Below are 22,519 nucleotides of genomic sequence, written 5' to 3'. Positions count from 1 at the left end.
GTTTAAAATTTGTCTAGATGCTCCCTCCTAGAAGAGTTGCTAACTAGATATCAGAGAAACTCCTGAGCTTCAAAGTTGACATCCAGGTGTGTACTTCTATGTGATTCTGCAGTACTGGCCAAGGGAGAGACTAACAGCAAAACTAGGATCAGGAATATTTCCGCTTGCATGGCGTGTTGAGACCCAGGGAGAAAGTGCAGACTCTGAAGGTGGAGATGTGGTCCCATAGTTAGGGGAAGTATTTGGAGGCCTGTGGCATCAAGCTGACTCCAGGAGCCCTGCTCCTGCTTGTTTCAGTTCCTGGGAGCTAATAACCACCAGCTGCAGGAAACCTGAGCTGGAAAGTATTGTGCAGCTTTCCTCCATTTAAAAATATGGCATATTTTTTCTTTTTTAATTGCATTTATGTATTTATATGCTGTGGGACATCACTCGTAGGGCATTCCAGCAGTGAAAACAATAGCATGACAAGGGAACAGCTCCAGGTTGGACACCGGTGCAGGAAACACCTGCAAGCTCTGTGCCATCCCTTCCATCGGGGCCACGCCGCTGCGAGCCCAGCCCTGGTGCGGGGGGTGGCTACTGGCTGTGAGTAAGAGTTTCCACCAAACTCCTCTAGTCTTGGATGTGAATTTTAGCTGCTTTTGACCAACTCTGCTCTGAAATCTTGGGAGAGATATTTGTTTGCCTGGCTGGTGCCCAGGAAGGCAGCTGCTTTGGGTGGTATTTGGGGTGGGGGGGCGTGCAGAGCTGCTCTCCGTGGGTCCATGCTTTGCAGGACCTTCTGGTTGCAGGTGGAAGGTGTGAACGAGATGCTCATAGGAGTGGAGGGTAGGATGTGTGGGGTTTTTGTTTCGTTTTTTGGGCTTTTTTTTTTGTGGAGTTTTTTTTGGTTGTTTTTTTTTGTTCGCCTTCTACAGAAAAAAAAATCTGGGCTGTTCAAATCATTTGCCTTTTCCCTTGTGCTGACAATTTAACAGCCTTTTTAAAAGCTTTGGTTTCTCTCAAGTACGCTCGCCCCATACGTGTTTTAATTTTTGTGCGGAGGCCTGGAGCTTAACAATTATTTTGCTTAAGCTCTCTGAGACTTGCCATAAAACTTTTTTTTTTTTAAAAAAAAAGCACACACATGCTAATGATCCCCATCAGATCATATTGTTAAACAGGGAATAAAATACTTAGGCCAAGATGACATTATTTTAAAAAATGTTAAAAGCAGGCCAGCAGAGCCCATTTCAACAGTTTTGCTCTGAAATAATTTGCACAGATTTGTTAGAGTTAATTTGTTGAAAAGTTCAATGTTTGTACAGGCAAGTCGTAATTTCCACACTGAGACACAGAAGCAGGAGAGGAGCGAGCGTGTGTCCAGCGTTTGCAGGAGCAGGATGGTGGGAACTTCCCTCCCTCCTACCCTTCCCCCCCAGTGCAGGAATGTAAAAGCAGTGTCAGAAGGCTGGGAAAGTCAGCTTCGAACTTTTGTGGAGTCCTTGCAAATCAGAGGAACTGTCTGGCTCAAATCTGCATTTCGGGCCAAGAGAAGAGGATTTCCTGCTATTTAGTTGCTTGAGGAAGGAAAGGATTTACCTCTCTGCTGTAACAGGACTTAATTTTTCTCCTCTTTAATAAGAATATCACAGCGTAGGGCAGCAGTAGTAAACCTGTGAAAGCAATCACACCTCTGCACCCTCTTTCTTCGCCCTCCCTATGCCATGATGTGACTCCCCCCCTGCCCAAGCATCCTCCCATCTCAGCTTCCAGTTCTGGTGATGGCTTGGTGTCTCCCTCCATCGTGAAAGAGAGAGTTGTGGAGGGGGCAGCTGCTGCGACGTCGCTCCCTCGGACGGCTGCCTCGCTCGGCCCACCATCTGGATCCAGTTAGCTCTCTCGGCAGTAGGGCTGAGTCTCATTTCCTCCAACCAGTAATGTTATATAGGCAGTGATCCTGTTCTGCCCTAACATAATTGAAAATTATGTGTATTGTAGACTCGCAGCGCTGAAATGTAGACTCGTAAAAATCTGTGGCTCAGGTAGCCTGTGGAGATTGAATTTGGCACACAATGAAGCTTTTATGTAAAGTAAGAATTATAAGCCACCACATCAATATTGTGTTACAGGCATGACAATTCTTGGATGAGGAGGCCTTGAGTCAGGCTCGTCACCTTAAACAATGCTAATATTTCATACTTTATCAACGGGACTGGCATTTGAAGCCAGCAGATTGGAGTTTTTTTCTTTTGCAAATGTCCCACCATTGAAGCTGTGGGTTCATTAGCTTGACGTGGGTGTTGGCTGCGGGCTCTGGCCCTTTCTGTTTATCTGACGGACAGAACATCTTGCCCTTGGCGGGGCCAGGATGCTGCTCTGGATCCTGGCCACTTGGTAGAGCTCGTGGAAGTTGCTTTATTGACCCTTGCGCATTACTGCTTTCTGTGGGGACTGCTTATTTTATTTTTTCCCCCACTGGTGTATTATCCAGTGGTGGAAATGGAAGCTGTCCATGTGTGTGCTTGTGTGCAAAACTGAGCGCTTTGACTTTGGACCATTCCTGCTGGGCTCCGAGTGCATGTGCAAGAGGAGAAGCAGCTTTGGCTGCGTTTTAGCTTTTGTGCTGTAAGACTTCTTGGATCCTCTTTGGTAGGAGTGGGTAAGAGGATGACTTTACTGAGAGTCCAAACTCAGGGTTTTAAAAGCCAAAAAGCAAAGTAGCAGTAAGATCTTCTGAAACTTTCATCTTGCACCTAGGCTGGTCAGCCTGGTGTGGGAGCACCTGCCCTGAAAGTACAGGCTCTTGTAAGATTGAGGTGGAGCAGGAGCAACCGTATTTTCTTGCTCTATTTCTTCTATAGGAATTTATTGCTAGTAAAAACCAGCAGAACTGACAGTCCTGAAGGCTTCATAATCCCTGCAATAATCACTGACTGGACGGGGTCTGATGTGAGCTTGCTCATGCTGCTCTGTCAGTGCCTTTCAGTCCCCCCTTGAGGTGGTTTCAGAGAAGCCCACGCATTTCTTGGCCCGTCTTTTAGGACAGCTGCTGACCTGAGCTCCTTCATGGGTTGTCGTGGCTGTAGGAATATTCCAGGGTTGCTCGTGACCAAGGAGTGGTCGTGTTAAAAATGAGGATGATTGGTTTGTTTTGGTGGGTAACAGCTTAGTGGCCATTTCCTGAAATGCCACTAGTTGAGCTGGCAGGTTCTTGTAAGTGCTTTAGCTGTTGTAGCAGTAACTTCTCACTCTCCAGAAAGGTTGTGCAGTTTGAAACAGAGTTGTATACCGTGAGGCATGCATCCTGTGAGGACATTTTCCTTGGAAGAAGGGAAAAAATACTTCACTAGCTGGCTGAAAAACATGGGGGAAGCTGGTAGTAGCTGTGACCCATCAGGAACCTTTCTGCAAATTCATATGCCCCTTTATGTGGCGGTGTTACAATCACTAAGACAACTGATGGACTTCTAAAAATGTAGCAGTTGACTTGTTTAATATGCCATCCACAAATCTGAAGTGTATCACATTTCCCCTCAAGTTAAGAAGCTCTCAGTCGGCTCAGGTTTTGGGTTCATTTTCTGTGCACTTGGGTTGCATTTTTAAGCACTTTTTTGAAACCACAAAGGGTTAGAAAGTTACTTTAACATCATCTCAACTTTAAAATTTATGTTGTGGTCTCCTATATGGAAGAACAGGGATTTGATACAAGTGATCCAATATCTGGAGGTTTAGAATCGAGTTGTAAGAGTTAGAAGTGTCGCTTACAGTAGACTAGTTCTGGTTTGTTTGGGTTTTATTTCTTGTTTTTAAGAAGTGCTGAAACATTCTGGTCCACATTGCACAAATCCCAAATGTGAAGATGAATAAAAACAAGACTTCTTGGAACTTGAGGAACTTGTATGGGGCACAAATCCAGAGTATGGGTTTGTTTATTTGCATTCCAGTAGCTCAGAAATCTCAGACCCTCCAAGCGATGGGAATTGGTAATGCATCCTCCTGCTGACTCCTGCTTTTGGTCACCTCGGTGCCCAGGGTCTTGCAGCAAACAGGCCTTGCATGCTAGCAAATGTTTTGCATACGTGAGCAAATGTGATAGTGATGTGCTGAAAGCATGGAACCAGATCTCCTTCCTTCCTTCATGGAGATTTAGATACGGCTTCCGTTGTTCGCCTGGGGTGGTGGGGGTTGTTTGTGTGTGGTTCTCCTTCAAGATTACTCCTAAAAAAAAAAAATAATGGAATGAGTAAACGTAACTATTTCTCTAGATATTTTCTAGGAAAAGATCTGTTAGGTCATCCAGAGTCTAGTGCTAAATAGGATCTTCTGCAGTGGCTTGATCTATGCATACAGCTGCTTTTCTTAGTTCTGGGAAGGGACTGAAGGCATGTGGCAGGTACGCATTTCTTCCAGCATGATACTGGGCTTTTAGAGATCTTGTGTTAACCAGTATGCCTGATTGGCACAGTGCAGCACCATGCGGAGAGAAAAGCTTGGGCTGAAATTATATTTAGATGTACTGCGCAGAAGTCTGTCTGGGCTACCTGATTTCTCTGTGGGGCTGCTCTTGGTCAGAGTTGAGCACTTCCGAGGCAGCAATCTGGGTACCAGCTCTAAACTCCACGTGTTTAGTGGAAGACTTGAGCTGCGCTATGGAATCCGGCTGGGGTGCAATGGCTACTCCAGTGAGTTTAGTGAGAGGACACGCATGCCCGAGAGCAGAAGTTTTAGTCCATATTTGATGCTGGTTAAATCCGTGGGAACGTTCTGCTGCTTCTTGAAGTGTAGTTAGGTGTTTTCTTTTTTTTTGCTTCTGAATCAACACCCCATTATGCTGCAGACTTGCTGCCTGCGTGTGTTCAGCCTATCTGCCGATGATGGTGACATAAAGAAGTTGTGGCTATCTCCGATGGCTGCCTGGCCAGCGCAGCTGGGCCTGAGTGCACCAGGCTGTACTCTGTCTTGGGCATCATCAATGGGACAGCTTATTAAGTTTGGCCTTGTAATTGAATAAGTTACACTGTGCAAGTCCCTTAAAGGTTGTCCAACAGAAGATGAGCCAGAAGAAAATAATCCATGGTGACTTCCAGAAACAGTGAAGATTAGAGAAAATAGGTGCTAAGACACAGCAGTGCTGGGTCTTTTTGGGGTAGACCTTTGCCTTTAGGGCTCGTACAGCACTAGGAAACTGGAGGAGTTACATGGTGCATTTGTCAAGGAAAGCTGACAGATGACCCATTAAGTAATGAGATCATATTCTTAACCCATGATACATATGTGTTTTGACTCTCCCGAGACTGCTAATCCACCTTCCCCTCCCTTGTCCCATCCTCTCCATGGTTTTGGTATTTTGTTTCTGTGTGGGTTTTATTCTTCTAGATTTGCTACAATTAATGAAATTAATGTAATACTGTCTTTGGAATCTGCTTTATTTTCTTATTCCAGAACTTTAATGCGGTGGTATGAAATTGTTAGTCTTCTGCACAGATTGTGTCTCCACAAACTATCTTGATTTTTGTTTCAGTTCCTTGCATAAGTTTTAATTTATACCTTTTTACTCATGTTACCTAAGATTTGTTATTTTTTTTGGTCTTTCTTTTCTGAACTCATTTTTCTTTCCCCATTTTTGTTTCCTCCATCCAGTATCTGCAGATGAAATGGCCACTGCTTGATGTTCAGGCAGGGAGCCTTCAGAGTAGACAAGCCCTCAAGGATGCTAGGTCTCCATCTCCAGCACACATTGTTGTAAGTAAACGCAGAAAGATGTTCTTCCTTTGTTTTAAAAAAAAAAGGGCATTTGACATTAATGGCATCGGTTGTCACCAGTTTTCTTTTACACAAACCAAAAGAGAAATACTTCAAAAAACCAAAAAACCCTAATGAGCCCATGGTAAAAGGAGGGAATACATTTGCTATTGCTGGGCTGTTTATGAAATTATCATTCATGTGCTTTATAGGAGAGCAGAGAGTTGAAAATACTCTAAAATTACACGCTGCGGAATTGCTTAGTGGCAGTGAAGGCCAATCAGGCTGGTTTATGCATCTGACAATGCTGAACTGAAGAGAATGAAGAAAAACTTTTGGGAAGCATTAAAAAAATAAAAGCCACACCTGTTCTACGGCCTTTACTAAAAAAATCGTTTCTTATTGCAAAATCTTGAATGAAACTTTGTGAGAGTTTGTCAGCATTTCACCTGGGTGAAGGCTCAAAGAGCATGTGTCCCTTTGTGTTGTGATGACTTCTTTAATATAAAAAGTGTTATCAAATGTTTACTTCTTACTTGCAAAATATAAAGCTCTCTTTATAATGAGTAGCATTGCTAAAAATAGCTTTATTTGTTAACTTCTCCCTTAATTTTTCAGTTCTCGGTTATATTTTCTTGGTTCTATTGTAAAAACATTGTTGAGTATGAAATGTGCAATGCAAATTTGCATAAGAGGGGTTTTGGGTTTTTTACTTTCTAAAATAGCATCTGTAGAGGTCTAAAAGGAAACTGTTTCTATGGTGTTATGCAAGAGGGATGGTATGCATTGGCCTGTCCCCACCCGTAGCCAGTGTCAGTGCCATCTATTGTTAAGGGGCATCTTAGCTCTGAGCATTCATCTGGGAAATTTACCACTGGAAAAGATGGCACATAGTGGGTTGGAATATTTCTTCTGAAATACTTTATCATCAAGTTTTACATGATTTTATTTTTAACTGTTTTGTAACCATTGGATGATAAGGTGAATCCCGGGGAAAGAAACATTGCTTGTTCTTTATCTTCTGCTATACAGTCTAAAGCTGATGTAGCTGGTGGATCATCCAAGGCACCCATTTGTTTTGTAAGAAATTGAAATCATACTAAACATTTTTGAGGAGCTTCTTTTTCCATTGTTGTCTCTTTTACTTGAGAAGTGTCAGCCCTTTGCTATGAGTGTCTTAGTTCCTTATTTAAAAAGAAAAAAGGTTTCCTATCTTTTAGAGTCCACAGCTTCTAAACCATCCCTCAGTGTGGCAGAGAGTGATGGGAACAGGACTGTTGATATCTAGCGCTGGTTGCCTCACTTTCTCAGAATGACTTTGCTTTTCTTTCCTGTCCACTTGGGTTGTCACTGGAGGAAGAGATCAAAGAAAAGATGTTTGGCAGGTTGTTAAGAAATCTACAGCCATCAAGACCTGCCGCCATCTTATTCTTAATAAGAAATGAACCAAAGTAACATCTTTATTTTATTTTATTTTTTTTTTTTTACGGCTGTGCTGGAAGACTGGCACAGGGGACAGGAGTGTTCCTGGGGCTTTGGAGCTGGTGCAGTGAAGTGGTGTCAGGCTTGGAGGAGGCGATAACGAGAGAGCAGGAGGTTTCTCCTAGCTGGTTGCAGCCCGGAGGGCTGAGTTTGCTGGGTAGCTTCACTGGAGATCACCTGCACTTCCCAGTGCTGAGCATCTGCTGTCCACAAAGCCTCCTGCTGCGTAGGAGAGCAGATGCTTGCCTTTAAATGCCAAAGCAGCTCATCATGCTAGGGGGCTGGTTGGGGTCGCAGTCCCCTGGCCCTCTCCAGCCCCTCCACTGGGGTGTGAGTGAGGTGGAGACAAGTAGACAACACAAATACACACAAAAAAAAGGTTCAAAAATCACAATCATTTCGGAAAATAAAGAGAAACCTGTTTCCAGGGAGGCTGAGGTTGATCTGCCTTGTATTTTGACCATTTATGGGGTTCTTATGGGTCTCTTTAAAAGCTGTTTCACTCTGCTATTCAATAAAAAGCATATTTACCATAGCAACCACTTAGGCCGTGAGGAACATATACTACCTCCGAGATGGAGGCCACCTTCCAAAAGAGCCACAGCTGGCATTTGTAATGTGATCTTTTGTGCTACTTACAATGTTGGAGGGAGAGGAGGCGGAGGAGGAGTGAGAGGGAGAGCAGTGGGGTTTTTGGGAGGGGGGAGGTTCTGTTTATTTCTAGCAGCAAACTGTTTTGCCTTGTTCTGTTAAAATAAATAAATAAGGGGCAGCTTTTTCCACCCTTTTTCCTGGCATCCGCCCCAGGCCACATTAATTCTGTGGAGTAAAAATGGTCTTATTTTTTGTTAAATAAAGTTAGAGTGGGTAATGGCATTTGGGGGAGATGAAGTGCCTGCAGTTGCCAGTTGGCCTGGGATGTGTCAGGCTTCTCTGATGTCCCCATTTGTCGCTGCTGTGCCTGCCCAACAGCACCTGGGACCTGGCCACTCTTGCATGAGGCTCCACACACGTTTCTGCATATGTGAAAACGCAATTAATCTTTTTATGGAACAATGAGGAGTATTTCATGGGCGCACTGATGTTTCTGTGCAAGTGTAATGTGAATAGGGATCGAAACCGGTTCTCCAGCCGTGTTGCTGTGGCTTGTCTACCTGCCAAGTGTACCTATACCAGTTTTTCGTCTTGAAATCAGTTGTGCTGCCCTGAAGATCTGTAGGAAAATGCTAACACCTGCAAATCATTCCTTATCTTTCCCCTATCTCTGAAATCAGGATTTGAGGCTAATCTTTGTAGCTGGATTACAAAGCGAGGACAGGAGATTGGGGGGGTCTGTATGTGTGTGTCCCCGCCCCTTTCCTTTTGCCTTTCTGTTTTCCTTTTTAACATTCTTGTGTTTCAGTGCTTGACTGTGAGTACGATGAGCTCCGTGGCGAGGCTGCAGCCTTTACACCCAGCTCTGATGAAACTCCCCTTGGCTTCAGCATGGGTTTTTAGCTTAATGACTCAAGGCTGCAGAACATGGCCGCCTATAATGTCTTAAGTAAAGTCTGTACTATTTGTCAGCTGTCCTCCTTTCAGATTTGTTTAAGAACATTAAGTTAAGACTACAAAAATCGAAGCAAAAGACCAGCATGAATAATTTGGCTGGATTGCCCCCAGTGCTAAGGGCTGGGTTAATACTACTATTCATGGTGCTTGAGAGAGTCTCCAAGGCTCATAATGAGAAACAGAATATTAAACTGAAATTATGTTCAGCATGTCTTGAGGAAGGTACAGCATGAGGCTCCATTTAAGACCAATGCATTTATTTGCATTTAGGTGCTTCGCTCGTCTTGTAAGACTCTTGCATCTTGCTCTGGCACAGTCATGCTGCTTATCTGTGTCCAAAGGTGAAAGCAAACTGGGGGAAAAATTGTTTTAATAGTACGCTATTAAGCTTGCTAGGTCAAAATTTTGAATTCAGCCTGCGGATAGTACTATTATGAGGCTGGGAATTTTTTTAAGGGTTTTTGTTGTTATTTCCTCTCTTTTTTCTGACCTTTGATTTTATTGAAGGTATTAAGACTTTGTTAAACAGTTTTAGCAGGAAGTTTTTGAGTGTAAACCAGACCCCAGCTGGGTGCCTTGCATGCCGCTCTAAGCGGATAGGGTGCTAGTTGTCCTGAAATCTGATGTTCAGTGTGCACCTGATCTACCCCACGTGCATGCACCAGCGTGGTGGTAAGGATGAGATCTGGGTGCCCTAGGAATAGGATTCTCATGTGAAAATTTTCTGTTGCAGTGTGGACAGGCAAGTAAAGATGAGCATGGTATGTCTACGCAAGTTCTCCAAAATCTGCTCACTACAGAAAGCAAGCTCTTTTAAAACCTTTTTTATCTATTCATGCATTCCTACAACTGTAAAGAGAAAAACTGCGCTGTTCTTCCCTGTTCTCTGCAAAGTAAATACTCTGACTCAGCCATACCCTGTTTTGGGCAGGAGTATGGGTGAAAGACCGGTCCCAGGTTCCTGCCTCCTGCTGTCTCAGCTGTACAGAGACTTGCTTTTAGCTTCCTTGGTGCCAGGCAAAAACATTTTGAACTCAAAATGGTGGTGGTTCGGTACAGTATATTTCTTACAAAACAGTTAAAGGTTTAAAAAACTCCTGCATTTTCTACTGCAGGGAGGCCTTTTGAAGTAAATGTAAATGTAACCTTGGGGAAGGACTTCTAGTACTATTTGGCCTGGGTTTTCTAATATGTAATGAACACAGCCATAAAGTAGACCGAATCCCCAAGAACAAAGAATCACTGTGCAGTAGTGTATCTAAATTTTTTTTTTTTTTTTGCTTAAGGAGGTAAAAATGTGTTTTCAAAACATAATATGACAAGCAAAACTGAAGGCAAAGCCATCTGTAACATACTCTGTGTTCTCAGTCTCTTTGACACATGTGGACAGCAAGTGTTTGGGACCTCTGGACAGTTTGGAGGGATCAGGAGCTGTTTCCCAGGTTGGTTAGAGTCGAAACTGCACAGTCTGCCCTGCCTGGTCCCTGATTTCTTTCAGTCTCGTGTGGTTTACGCTTGCAGACTTTGAAATAAAAGACAAATATCTACAAGTAATCATAAGGTTTGTCTTAGATTTAAAAATTTACTTATAGTGTCCCTTCAAACAGGCCAGAAGTGGGGTTCATCCAGATGTATGCGCAGTCCTGTATGTATAAGGCCATCTGGAACATCTTGCAACTTCCACTTGTGGTGCCCCAAGAGGGCTTTTAAAGCTCTTGCTTTGTGTCTTTAATGTTTTGTTGTAGAGAGGCTGTTCTTCCTCTGCAGTAACCTCTTGAGATGTTCTTGTGTGCCCATGATGGGACATCCTGTTCCCTGGAGATCTGCAGGGCGATCCTCTTGAGTATGCAGACTGTGTTGAGAGTTGCAGGAGCATGGTGGTGTTTTGGGGGGAAGGAGTTGGGCATCATTCATGTCACTGCCTGGTATTGAGAGGGGCACGTGCATGGGGAGGAGGAGAGGGCTGTGTGTCTGAGCTGTACTGGTACTCAAGCAGTCCCTGATGGCAGGTAGGTCACGCCTTGGTGCGTGGACCGAACACAGAGATCCTTGAGACTTACGCTGCAGAAATATCCGTGCAGGCTTAATTGGAAAGCTCCTTTAGTGACTCTCTCCTTTTTTAAATGCTTTACACTTTATTTGGCTAATTGCTCTGGCAGTTGCAAAGTAAACAAAATGTTTCATTAATACATGCCCAAAAGTGTGCAAACATCTTGTCCTGAATTTTTGGAGGTGCATGGAATTAAGCCACGGAACAAATTAAACTTGCTGAGAATTTTGTGGCTAAATCTTTCACCACTAATTCCTTTTGATTTTTCCTTGGGAAGGGTTGTGTTTAAAAAAACCCCTGTGTTCAAACCTGAATGTTTAGGGCTAAGTATAGAATCCACCTACCGACAGCCCCATAAAATTATTTTGGATGAATTCCTATGAAACACACATATTATATTCAGTACCCACTAAATATGAATGGGGAAGCTAGTGCTTGGTTTGTGTAGAGCACAGAAGAATTGTGGACTCCTAAAAAGTAATTCACTTGGTAATTTGATATGTTTGCAAAATAGTTCAGACTTCAGGGGACTGCTTCATGCCGTTATGTTTACTCTGTGGCACAATGTCTGTTCTCTGCAGACCTTATTTTGGTACTGGAGGTAACCCCTCTGCTTTAACGTTGAGACTGGGCAAATGTGCAGGCTTGTACCCCTTACTGTGAAGTAAGCAGGATTTTAATGCTTCTGCAAACATCAGTCAGCATTAAAGCACCTTCAGAAGACACCGTGGGGCTGGATTGGCAGCTGGGATGAATTGTCACGCTTGGCTGTAGTCAGGAGATCTGCGAGTAGCTCCAAGAACTGAAGTATTTGGACGCTGGGATATTTCAGCTGTGAATAAATGCTGTAAAATGTACAGTACTGCCAACCTCAATTGTTCTAGGATCATGAGTCAGGCCTCAAAAGATCATGAGGATTGGTGGGGGGTTTTTTGGTATTGTTTTTGTTTATTTTCTGTTTCTTAAATAATACATTTTATATTCTCTTTATTTGTTCTCTGGTTCCTGAGCCTGCAGGGTATATTCCGCTCATTCTCAAACTTTTCTCTACAGCAGTTCAGGAGCTTGCTGTGTGCTGTAAGCAGCAGCTGAGGTTCTTCCCTCAACACTTGACTTCAAGGCTACCACGTTTTAAGAAAAACAGCAAGTATTGCTAGACTGGCTGTAAAATTGTAGGAGTTGGCAACCCTAAGCGTTCCTCCAGGAAAAGGCAGCTGCGTAGGGTGTTACAGTACGCTTGGTGCAATCTACTGAGCATCTGTTTCTTGTGGATTACCGGACTGGACTTTGGGAGAATGTGAGCCTTGGTGCCTGGTTCACAGATGCCAGGGTGACTTACCTTGAGACGGCTGCAGCACTCCCTGCTCCCAGGCAGGGCCAGGCTTCTCTGATGTTACTGGAGACAGCTCAGCAGGTCCTCCTGAAGCAGAAGGTTTATAGCCCAGGATGTTGCGATGAACTTCCATCAGTTTTGATTTCCTGGAGGGTCTGTACTGCAGCTCCTGCTTATGAGCTGGAGCAATGAAATTTGGCCTTTTGGTGTGTTGTGGCACACCAAAATATATCTGGTATATCTTTCTCTGACATATTTCAACTCTCTGGGTGAGGGGGAAACAAGATAAAACCTGGCTCATCAGAAATCCTCAAGATGTAACTATGCTGTCTTCAGTCTGGTTGGCAGCCCATCTACTGCAGGCTTCCCTCTTGTGTCTTATGTTCATAAAATACCCACTCTGTCCTAAATACGATGCAAATTGAGTCCCTAAATTCTGGCCTTTTCTAACTAGCTAGTTTGGGATACAGTAAAACTGCAGAGAGCAACATTTCAAGGTGGAAACCTATACCAGGTAGATGGTTTAGGGAGAATATTTTAACACAGAGGAGCCCAAGCTGTGTTTTGGATTCAATCACATGGCAATTTGCGTTACGCTGGAGCATGCATGTTAATTTAACTTCTAGGGACTTGCATGGGCCTAAAATTAAATCTCGGCAAGCCACCAGCTCTCCTGCAGAAGAGTGGTTGTGCCGAGAGGAATGGAGAGAGTGCAGACGGTCCGTCCCTGAAGCCCAGGGCATGCATGAGGACTGCAGCAGCAGCCGTGCACAGCAGCTCAGCCTTGGCAGCAGGCGAAGAGCTGTGGCAGCGCCGGGTGATGCTGGAGAGCCAGATGGGTGAGCCTGTCAGATCAAAGATGATGTGTACTGAGGGTGGCAGACTTGGCAGGGCCGCTCGCCACAGGTCCTTCTCCCCGCGCACCCTGTCTGCAGCTGAAGTTTGTGGCTGGATTCAATCTGGAGCTTAGAGAAGTAGGTATTGAATAATGCAGCCTGGTTTGGAGCCAGAGCCCGTGCCGACTGGAGCAGGAGCAGCCATGGTGTGCAGAGTAGAAGATTTTACGGGTGTGATATGGCCCCGGCACTGTTTTTTCCCAAGTTTCTAGAACTGCAGTCTCCCACTTCCAGGACAGCTTTGGGCTTGTTGATGCAGAGCAGAAAAGCCCAAATATGCAGTCGAAGTAGCTGTCTCAGAATAACTATTCCTCATTATCTCTCCATGCGGCCACTCTTATTCAGCAGTAAGAGGCCCTTTGTGTGGTTTAGCTTAATCCGCTTTGGAAACGGATTAAGCTAAGTCTCACAAAGAAACTCTTAGTGCTGAATAACAGTGTCCACACGGAGAGATAATTCGAAATAGTTGTTCTGCATTTTTCAATTCACACTTGAGCCCTTGCACAAAAAACTTCCCCATGTGGACGAGCTCACTTGAATAGGAACCTCCTATTTTCTGTCTAAACAAGGTCTGTGTACTGTGTCCAGGTGCTGTAGTAAAGAAAACAGCACGTATTTATCATTAAAAAGAAAGGAAGGAAGCTGGCATTGCTGGGCTCAGGACCATTTGTTTTCCAAGTTACTCAAGCCAAGGATTATTGCTCTTCTCACCAGTTCGTGCGGTTTGGGTGTAGATTATTCATGGGATACTTCACTTTCTGGACTGTATAGTCATCTGTACTCTCTCCTATGGAGAGTAGCTCTGCAGCCAGGCTCACTTGTGTAGGAATGCTATATACATAATGAGGGATAGGCTGGTAAGGGGTCCTGGGCATGCATGGTTTGAACCTGTATGTGTGTGTATACAAGAGGAAGGGTGCTTTCTGACTAGCCTCCCTGATGGCATTAAGAACTAACCAAATAACCAAATCCTTCAGGTGGTTTGTTTTTTTTTATTATGTTTTGTTTTGTTTTGTTGTGGATGTGTGTGGGTTTTTTGTTTTGGGTTTTGGGGTTTTTTTTTTGGTGTGTGGGTTTTTTTTTTTTGTTGTTGTTTTTGGTTTTTTTTACAACCCAACCCCTCTACCACCTTCCTGGTGCAAATTAAGGGCCTGTTGGCGTCCCTGGGCCTTGCAGTGCTAGCCTGCAGAAAAAGGTGGATCTGTGCTAGTTTCCTAGGAGAGGCCAGCAGTTCTTTAACACGCATTTTTCCTGTTGGCAGGACTCAAAGACTTCTCAACTACTATTACTGTGGAAACTAGCTTCCCCTTCCCCTTCCTTTTTACTTTTTAGGCCTTGATTCAAGAAATCATTAAATGTGAGCTGATGTCCATCCATGTTCAGGACAACACCTAAGTGTGTGCTCAAAGTATTGTCTTGTATAGTGAAGCTTTTCTGAGTTGGGTCACTGGAAACGAGCATTTATATGACAGAAAGCCCCTTCCTGAGAGGTGGTTTTGGCTTCTGCTTGTCCCCCAGCTAGCAAGTACTGAGAAGGGAAAGGGAGGGAGAGAAGGAATAGTGTGTCCTGAGCTCTTCCCCCCTGGAGCTTGTCCTGTGCTGACATATTTCTTCCCAGGGCTGGAGGAGGAGGAGACACCCTGAAGGAGGGTTTTGGTCTCTTGTTACTCATCTGCCCACTGGGAAATGCACAAAGTCTCCATGGTCTTCCCTGGCTGGAAGGATAGTGTCTGGGAGAGGAAAGACAAAACAATAAAATTTTGCCCTGTTGTATGCCTGCAGAGCTCTGCGGTGTCAAGATTGTGGGGATGTTACTGCCCTTTAATAAGGAAATGATATTTTATGGAGGAAAAGAGAGTGAAGGTACCTGAAAGCCTACAGACTTTTAGTGTGCATTTACGGCCATGAACACTTCTCCTGCTAAGCAGCTGCATGGAAGCAGTATCATTAGAAAACCCCAAATGGCTGCAGAGCACAGAGTTTTTCTTGGCGGCAGAACTTCTGTCGCTGCATGTTGGGCATGTCTACATGGTTAATTATGAAACAAGCAAGGGTTTGAATTGCTAAAGACATAGTTGCTCCATGTTGACTCCTCATCTCGATGCTTTTCAGGCATGCCGAGCTCTTTGGAGGGAAGTCGTTTACTGGACATGAAGTAACCTGCTTCTTATTAAAGGGCTCTGATGGCCAGGACAGGTTACCTGGGGATAAGCTCTGGTGTGAATCTGAGGCATGCTGGTTGCTCCACAATTGCTGCCCGAGGGGTAAACGTGAGGTAGCAGATGCCATTTGGACCGAAGGTGAAGTGTGCTTGCGTCTGTTGTCCAGAGCTGAGCGTGTGGCCAGGCAGTTACAGAGGTGCTGTAAGACCTCAGCGAAGCTCACCCTGCAGTAACTTGTTCTGCTTGTCATGCCCAGAGCACGTCCAGGGAGCGTCCACTCGCACCGTAGATGGACTGTTAAGCTCTGTTCCTGTGTAGGCAATCGTTTGGCCACCTCAGATCTCTGCTCTGAGGAATCTGTGGGATGAGTAAATGGTGAGAAAATGCGAGGGAGCAGCCTCAGCACTGATGGGAGAGGAGAATGGCCAAAGAGCCAGCGCCCTGTTTGCTTTCTGGCCGACTCAGCTGCTCCTTGCCTGGGCGCCAAGCCGGGCTTGTGACTCTTGCATTTAAAGCATCATCCTGCTCCCGTTCGCTGGTGGTCAGGATTGGCTGCCTTAGCCTGGGGTTGGAAAACTGGGGACCCTTCTCTCTGCAAGGACCATCCAAGCCTGGCGGTGACGTCTCCCTGTGGACACCGTATTTCACTGTTGTGACTGTGAAATGAGCAGGGTCAAAGCACTTGGTGCAAATTAAAGTTAATTTCATTATCACATTATTGTTACCTGTATTTAAGAGGATTTAATAGGCAAGCTGCTCTCAGAGAAGCGAGTTGTTGTCCCTGCCCCAAAGAGCTGAGATCCAGGGGAGATGGGGCTGTGCAGCATGAGGCATAGCAGCGGTTCGGTTGCTGTACGTGTGTGGTGTGATGGGCGCCGTACACTCACGTCTCTTTCCTGGAAAGGTAACGTGTTCTGCATATCAGATCATGGCAAAGCTGGGAGCGATGTACAGCTCCCCTGACTCTGAGTTCACAGTCCAAACTGGTAGGCTAGCCTGTCTTTGACATGCATATTTAATGCCATAGTTGTCTCTGCGTATTTTGCTGGAGGGGACTAAAGGCAAAAAAAAAAAAAAATATGCAGTTGCTCACCTGTCCTTCAGCACAGGTGAGCTTTGCAGTTTTTCCCTGGGACATCATTGAGACGTTTAAAAGAGCAACATGGGTTCCTGACATCAAAGAGTTAATAGCAGTGAGTGTGGTACAATAGCTCATTAGGACTTAAACGTGGGCTGCAAACTCAGAAATCTTGATAATTTTGGTCTATAAGGACACTGAACTTTCAACCCTAGTTCAGCAATAATAAATGCCTGTTAAGTAAGGCTTCCTTTTATGAAAAGAGGGTGGATGGGTGCATTTCAATGGGCTTTAAAAGTATTGCTCCTCGTTTCAGCGTCTGCTGGCCGAATGCATCCGGGCATGGGAAGGCATTTCAAGATCTGCACAAAAAGCACTTTGAAGTATAACCTTTGTGAGCGTCTTAACTCAACCTGACTGCAGTTGGAAGCAGCGCTTTGTTTATTTATTTATTTATTTGCAAGTCTTTTTCTTTCAAAGTTGCTTTAAAAAAAAAAAAAAAAAAACCCACAAAAATAAACCTGTGAGCAATTAAATGAAAATGCGGTTTTGAAACTTTGACCCAAAGTGAAAGGTGGTGGTGTATGTTTGGCTTTCGCGTGGGTGTTTTCATAACCAATAGATCAGTGCTGATTTTTGAAAGCAGGGGAAGATGAAGCTGTGCTCCGGGATGGAGTTCAGGCTGACAGCTCTGCCACCCTGGAGAAGAGGGGCTAGGTACATAGCTGTCCTTCAGCCCATGCTGGCTGTGCTCGGAGGAATTGCTGTGAGGAACTAAAATATTTTTAACATCTCTTTCTTCTACCTAGAAAAGGACGTAATGGGGACTAAGATTCAAAACAAATCATGAGTGACTGCAAGTCACTACTTTATAAGTTGCAATCTTCCTTGCCTTGAGTTTGCAGGTCTTGATCCAGGCAGGCTTCTGCTGAGGTCCTACGTGAGACTCGAAGTAGCGTGCGTGTGTGTGTGTGTGTGTGTGTTTTACCTCGCCTCTTGGAGAGCACGAGAGAGACCTCCGTGAAGAGAGTGACAGGGTTTGATATAAACCAGCAGGACTGCATTGCTGCCATTATTCGACAGTAAACCCTTTCACAATGCCATATGCTGTGCATTCCAGCGCAGCGGCGGAGGGTGTGATATAGTTAAAGCACACTCGGCAAACAGGAAACGCTGGTGACCGCTGTGTGTGCTTTTCATGGAGATAAAGTATTGAGAGCGTAACGAAAAAAAAAAAGTGCTGGGAACGGGGGGAAGGATGGGGGGGGGGGTGAAGGAGAGGGATATATTTTGGGCCTGACGCTCTGGTCATTATGAAAACGCAGGCAGGAAATGCAGCCGTGGAGCAGACGTGAAAATGCTGCTTTGCTCAGATGTTTGTTTTACTCCATTACATGTATTTTCTAGTTTGCTGCTGGGTATCAGGAGTGGGTGTGGGTTTTTTTTTTTTTTCTTTTTCTTTTTCTTTTCTTTTTGAAGTTCCTGCCACTCTGGCTTAGTATCCAACTCCCTTCCCCTCTACCCTACCCTGGTTAATAATCAAAGGCTATTTTAAGGGACTAGAGTACAGTAATACGTATTTCATACCCCAGCAAAACACAAACATTGGTATTTAACCTAAGCGTAGTTATTTTGCCGGCAATGGCTCTGCAAAAGGCATTGCAAAGCCTCCTCGGAGTTAGGAAGTCGCTGTTGCAGGGCAACGAGGAAGGCAGGGGGATGGGACCAACAGGTCCTCGGATGGGGAGAGCTCTGAATCATAAACACACCATAGCTTTAATAAAATAAATGAAGTGGAGCCTTTTCAGCCGAGGGCAGACTGTATTGGGGCAAGCCGGGCTTTTAACGTTGGGAGTGAAAATTGACAGGCTGAGAACTGGGACATAAACAAAAATGTCAGTCCCTGGGAGTCTTGTTCACTGGACAATGTCTCAATTGTTTCCGTGATTTTTCGCAGGCAGCAGGGGATAGTGGGAGATTTAACTCTTTACTGGCCACGCAGGCGCTGGAGGTGCTTGCAGAATGAAGAAGTGGCGGAAAAAAGCATTTTTTGTTTGGAAACGATTAAGCATGTCAGTGGGTGATAAGGAAAGGTCACACTGTTCTCTGCATACTTGTCTGCTGTTCAAGTTGGGCTTTACGCTTCTTTAATTTTGTTTAGGTTTTGCTGCTTGCCTGGAAAACTTTTTTCTTGTCTTTTTTTTTTTAATCAGGAAAAATGAGATTATGGAGCAGACTGGTAGATTTTAAGAAGTGGGGAAAGTGTGTGTAGGGAGTTACACTTTATTTTTTATTAATATTTCTTCATTAAATGGCTGACAGACAAGCTTGGCTATTTTAAGGTTGTCTAGATTATTTGGAACAGGCTGAAATGTGAGATAGGGAATGCCCTTTATTTTATTAACCGCTTTACAATTTTGCTTAAGTCTCAAAAAAACATCTTCAAAGAAGGCAGAGGAGAGACAAGGAGCTTACTTGTCTCATCATACTTTTGCTTTATTTATTATAAAAACAAACATTGAAACCTGTTGCATACCAGCCTGACGTGGGCAAGGTTCAGAAAGCTCTAACTGGTAATTCTTTACTCACCAGATTTTGAATGTGTATTTTGTTGTGGGCGGGGGGTGGGGGAGGAGGGAGAGACGGCAAACCGAAGTTGCTTCTTCAGGGCGCAAAAGCTGTTGAGGTTTATTTGCAGGAAGATAAACCTGTTTTAATAAAACGTGGGTCTCGCCTCAGTTGGGTGAAGTTGAAACATTTTGCAGGCTGGAAGCCAACTCGTTTGGTGTGCAGCAGCCCGGTATTAAAGGTCTGGGATGTGCTGAGGTTGCTTTAACTTAATTTATGGAATAATAATACATCCCATTTTCATATCCGCGCATCCTCCGGCTGCTTTGTGTTCGGATGCATGTTCGCAACCCCGCACTTTCTCCTGCTTTCAAATTTCTCCTTCCCCTGCCCCCCATCCCCTGCCTGCACGCAGCCGTCCCTGCCTGCTGCTGGCTGGCAGGCGGGAGGCTGGGAGCAGCCGAGGGCTCTCCGCCGCCTTCCTGCCGGGCAGGAAATTGCCTCCTCCGTGAATGCTGCACGCTGCAACGCAGCGAGACTTGGGCTCATGGGCAGGCTTCTCCTCAAATTCCTGGCTGGGAGATCCCCGTCCTTATCACACAGGAGAGTGTAAAGTAAGCTGTTGCTCTCCAGATGCTTCCCTGTGTGTTTCACACTGGTGGGGGAGAGGGAAGAGGGTAAAAATAACTGCAGTGTTCTCCTTGGAAAAGGCTGTCTCCAAAGACCAGAGCGGGGAGGGTGAGTTGCTGCCCCTTTCAGAGTCTGGTCAGGACTGGAGGTACTGGGCACTGAAAGCACGCACCAGATCCTTTGTGGAAAATCTGGCTCCATATGTGTTTTGAATTGATAGTCGTTTGAGAGATTTAGAAAACAAAAGTTGTTGACATGTCAGAGCAGTTGGTTCCCTGAGTAAGTATCCTGAGTAGAGCTGGATTTAATAATTTATAATTAATCATTCGTGCAGCAAAATGAATTGCTCTTCCTGTTAGTTAAGGATCACTGAAGAGATCGTGATTTTTCTTGAAACTTTGTTTGTTACTCATGCACTAGTCTCAGCGTTTTGCTTTGGAGATCATCCACGAGCAGTTCTTCAGAGCCGGTTGGTGTTGGAGCTCCTCTGAGCAGGGATGGGGAACATGTGATGCATTTCCGTTCCCTGCGTTGAGCAGTGAATGATACTCTTTAATTAATAAAAGTTTATTTTCCATGAAGATTCTCCAGTACTTGCATAAAATTCACTGTCTTGGCAAGAGCCCTTACCCCTGAATTCATTTGCTGGTGCAGGCACAGAAAGTGGTTAGATTTGTCAGTTAGTGGATTTCTCTTATTTGTTACAGAGCACAGAATAATGCTAATCTAGCTTGGGTTGCCCTGATTTTGTGTGTTATATAAACACAGAAGGAAAGAAAATCTGTATTTTGAAGTATTTTCTTAGGACTGTTTTGAAATTTCCACCCCTTTCTAGTCATGAATAACAGTCAACTTTGATTTGAAAATAAACTCATTACTGATAATAACAGCCTACAAGATATCTCTGCCTTCCTGCTCCTCCCCATCTCCTGGAGAGGATTAACTGCTGTTCCAGGTGAAACCACACTATTTTTAGTGACATTGCAGAACACGTTCGGGAGATGTCCACTATACAGCCATACAGCCCATCTATGTATCCATTTAGTTGCCATGGTAGTTTTCAGGGCCATGTTTTCCTAGAAGTCCCAATTAGCAAATAGTTAATTTTCTGGTTCAGATGAAACCGGTAGGTGGAGAGAGATGGGGATGCTGAAGAGAAAGTGCTCTTTGTAGGTACATGTGGTGTCTATAACCCTTCAAGGCAAGCTCCAGCTCAACTGTCCAGGATGAACAGCATCTTTAACATTCAGTTATGTTTTTAAGGTTTTGGTGGAGTGTAAGCACCGGGGCATCTACTCCGCTTTGTCTCTCACCCTTGCTTTAGGATGGGCCTGGAGGAGCCCATGTTGCTTGGGTGTCGTGTCATGTCCCTTCACCTTGTAGGACCTGAATTCAGCTTGTGGGAAACTGGCAAAGCAAGAAACGGGCCAAGTCATGCTTTGTAAGAGTTGGATGTTGCTTGCCCTCCTTCTGGAGTGACCACGTGCTGGGTGGTGTAAGGGTTTGGATATTTGTTGACGTGCTTCTCCTGTGAATATTGATGCAGCCTGGGGAGGTACAGGCATGTGGTGGTGTTTCAGTGAAGAGCTCGGAGAAATGCTCCTGTTTTTCTGGTTGGGTGTTTGGAGTAATGATTGAGAACTACCCCAGATTTAAGATATGGTCGCTGAAGTGAGGCACTCGCCCTCCCCCTGTGTTGTCAACAGGAGAACTGTACCTGTCTGAAGGGGTGAATGGACTCTTGTACAGCTCTGCACTTCCCTTTCACTGGGTAAATGCTGTATTAGAAACCGCTCCTGTTTCTGGGACGAGGGGACTTTAAATCTCTCTGTTCCTGCTTGAACATCTTCCTGGTGAAATGTCAGGGCTGGAGTCTTCCCTGCGGGTCACTTTTCACCAGCATCTGCTGCACCCGCATGTGGAGGTGACAGTGGAAGTTCTAGATAATGGTACTTAGCACTTATGTAGCACTTCATGTTTCCAAAGTGCCATACAAACCCAAGGCTCCCTATCAGTCCCTGGGGAAAGACAGAGCTTGGTATTTTATTACCCTCATTTATGGGCAGAAAAGCTGAGATGCGGAGAGGTTAAGTGGTTTGCCCAAGCCCACACAATGAGTCAGTGTCAGCTTTTAGATTAGACTTGGAGTTTTCCTGGCACTTTGCTGTTGTTGTGCAATCAGCTGGAGTGTGTTGCCCCTGTGAGATGCTCCTTGTTGAGCGCTGGAAACGTCGTGCAAAGCCTTTTGAGATGTGCCGAGGAGATCCCGCTTGGAGACAACAGTGATTGCTTCTGTTTATTTTAACATAGACTTAGGGGATATTTTGCAAACCCTTCCAAGAGGCAAAAAAGTTTCCTTCAGTGGAGAAAAATCTAGACTGTAAAATACTGTTCTGGCAATGGTGGCATCTCATTGTGCTGGGGAGCCTGTGAATAGCTGTGTAACCCAGCACTGAGAAGCACTAATCTGTGAGGTGAAGCAAAGCAGCCCTTCAGTATCAGCAACTTTTTACAACTTTTAGGGAGGGAAGGCACAGCAAGAGGCTCCAGTCTGCAGGAAACAATGCCTTGTCTACACATGGGGATTGCTTTTGAGGACCTACTTAAGGGTAGCTCCTGTGTGAGGATGCTTTTGTTGGAGAATAAGAGTGCCTCTGCCTAGCAGAGAGTAATTTGCTTTCAAAGTAGATTAAGCTGAACTGGGAAGATGCTGTTAATCTGAAGTTGTGGGTTCTGCATCTGTATTTGATCTAGAATAGATATTCTCCTTTAAAATTGCATTTGTGTATTCTAGATTGATTTATCTTTTTCATATGGAGACAAGGCCTCATTTCTCAAACCACAATTTGATTGGGATACCAAAATTACATGATTATTCGATTGGGATGCCAGGCAACTCTCTCACTCCGTTAGGTGATGCAGATGTTCAGATAGGCCATTGCTGATACTCTCTTAATGTGGGGCTGAGGGGGCAATATCTGAAGGAGGTTATTTTCCTAGATGCCCAGCAGTTAAACTGACTGTGGCTATTTACAGCCTTGC

General features: G+C 44.7%; 1 protein-coding gene across 9 annotated transcripts in view; it reads left to right on the top strand.

The window, feature by feature from the left end:
- TCF7L2 (transcription factor 7 like 2) overlaps window positions 1–22,519 on the top strand; it is a 181,053-nt gene that overhangs the window by 58,784 nt on the left and 99,750 nt on the right. For 8 of the 9 annotated variants that reach the window (XM_086466807.1, XM_086466806.1, XM_086466805.1 and 5 more), the window contains exon 4: window positions 5,626–5,727. The exons of the other annotated variant lie outside the window; for it this stretch is intronic. In XM_086466807.1, coding sequence (XP_086322933.1) covers window positions 5,626–5,727 — 102 coding nt within the window. The remainder of the gene's footprint in view (window positions 1–5,625; window positions 5,728–22,519) is intronic. 9 annotated transcript variants of the gene reach the window in all.

Source organism: Leptosomus discolor, chromosome 6 (assembly GCF_034619465.1).
Source record: "Leptosomus discolor isolate bLepDis1 chromosome 6, bLepDis1.hap2, whole genome shotgun sequence".
NCBI lineage: Eukaryota > Metazoa > Chordata > Aves > Leptosomiformes > Leptosomidae > Leptosomus > Leptosomus discolor.
The sequence above is the reverse complement of the archived record's forward strand: the minus strand, read 5'-3'. Positions and strand labels throughout refer to the sequence as shown.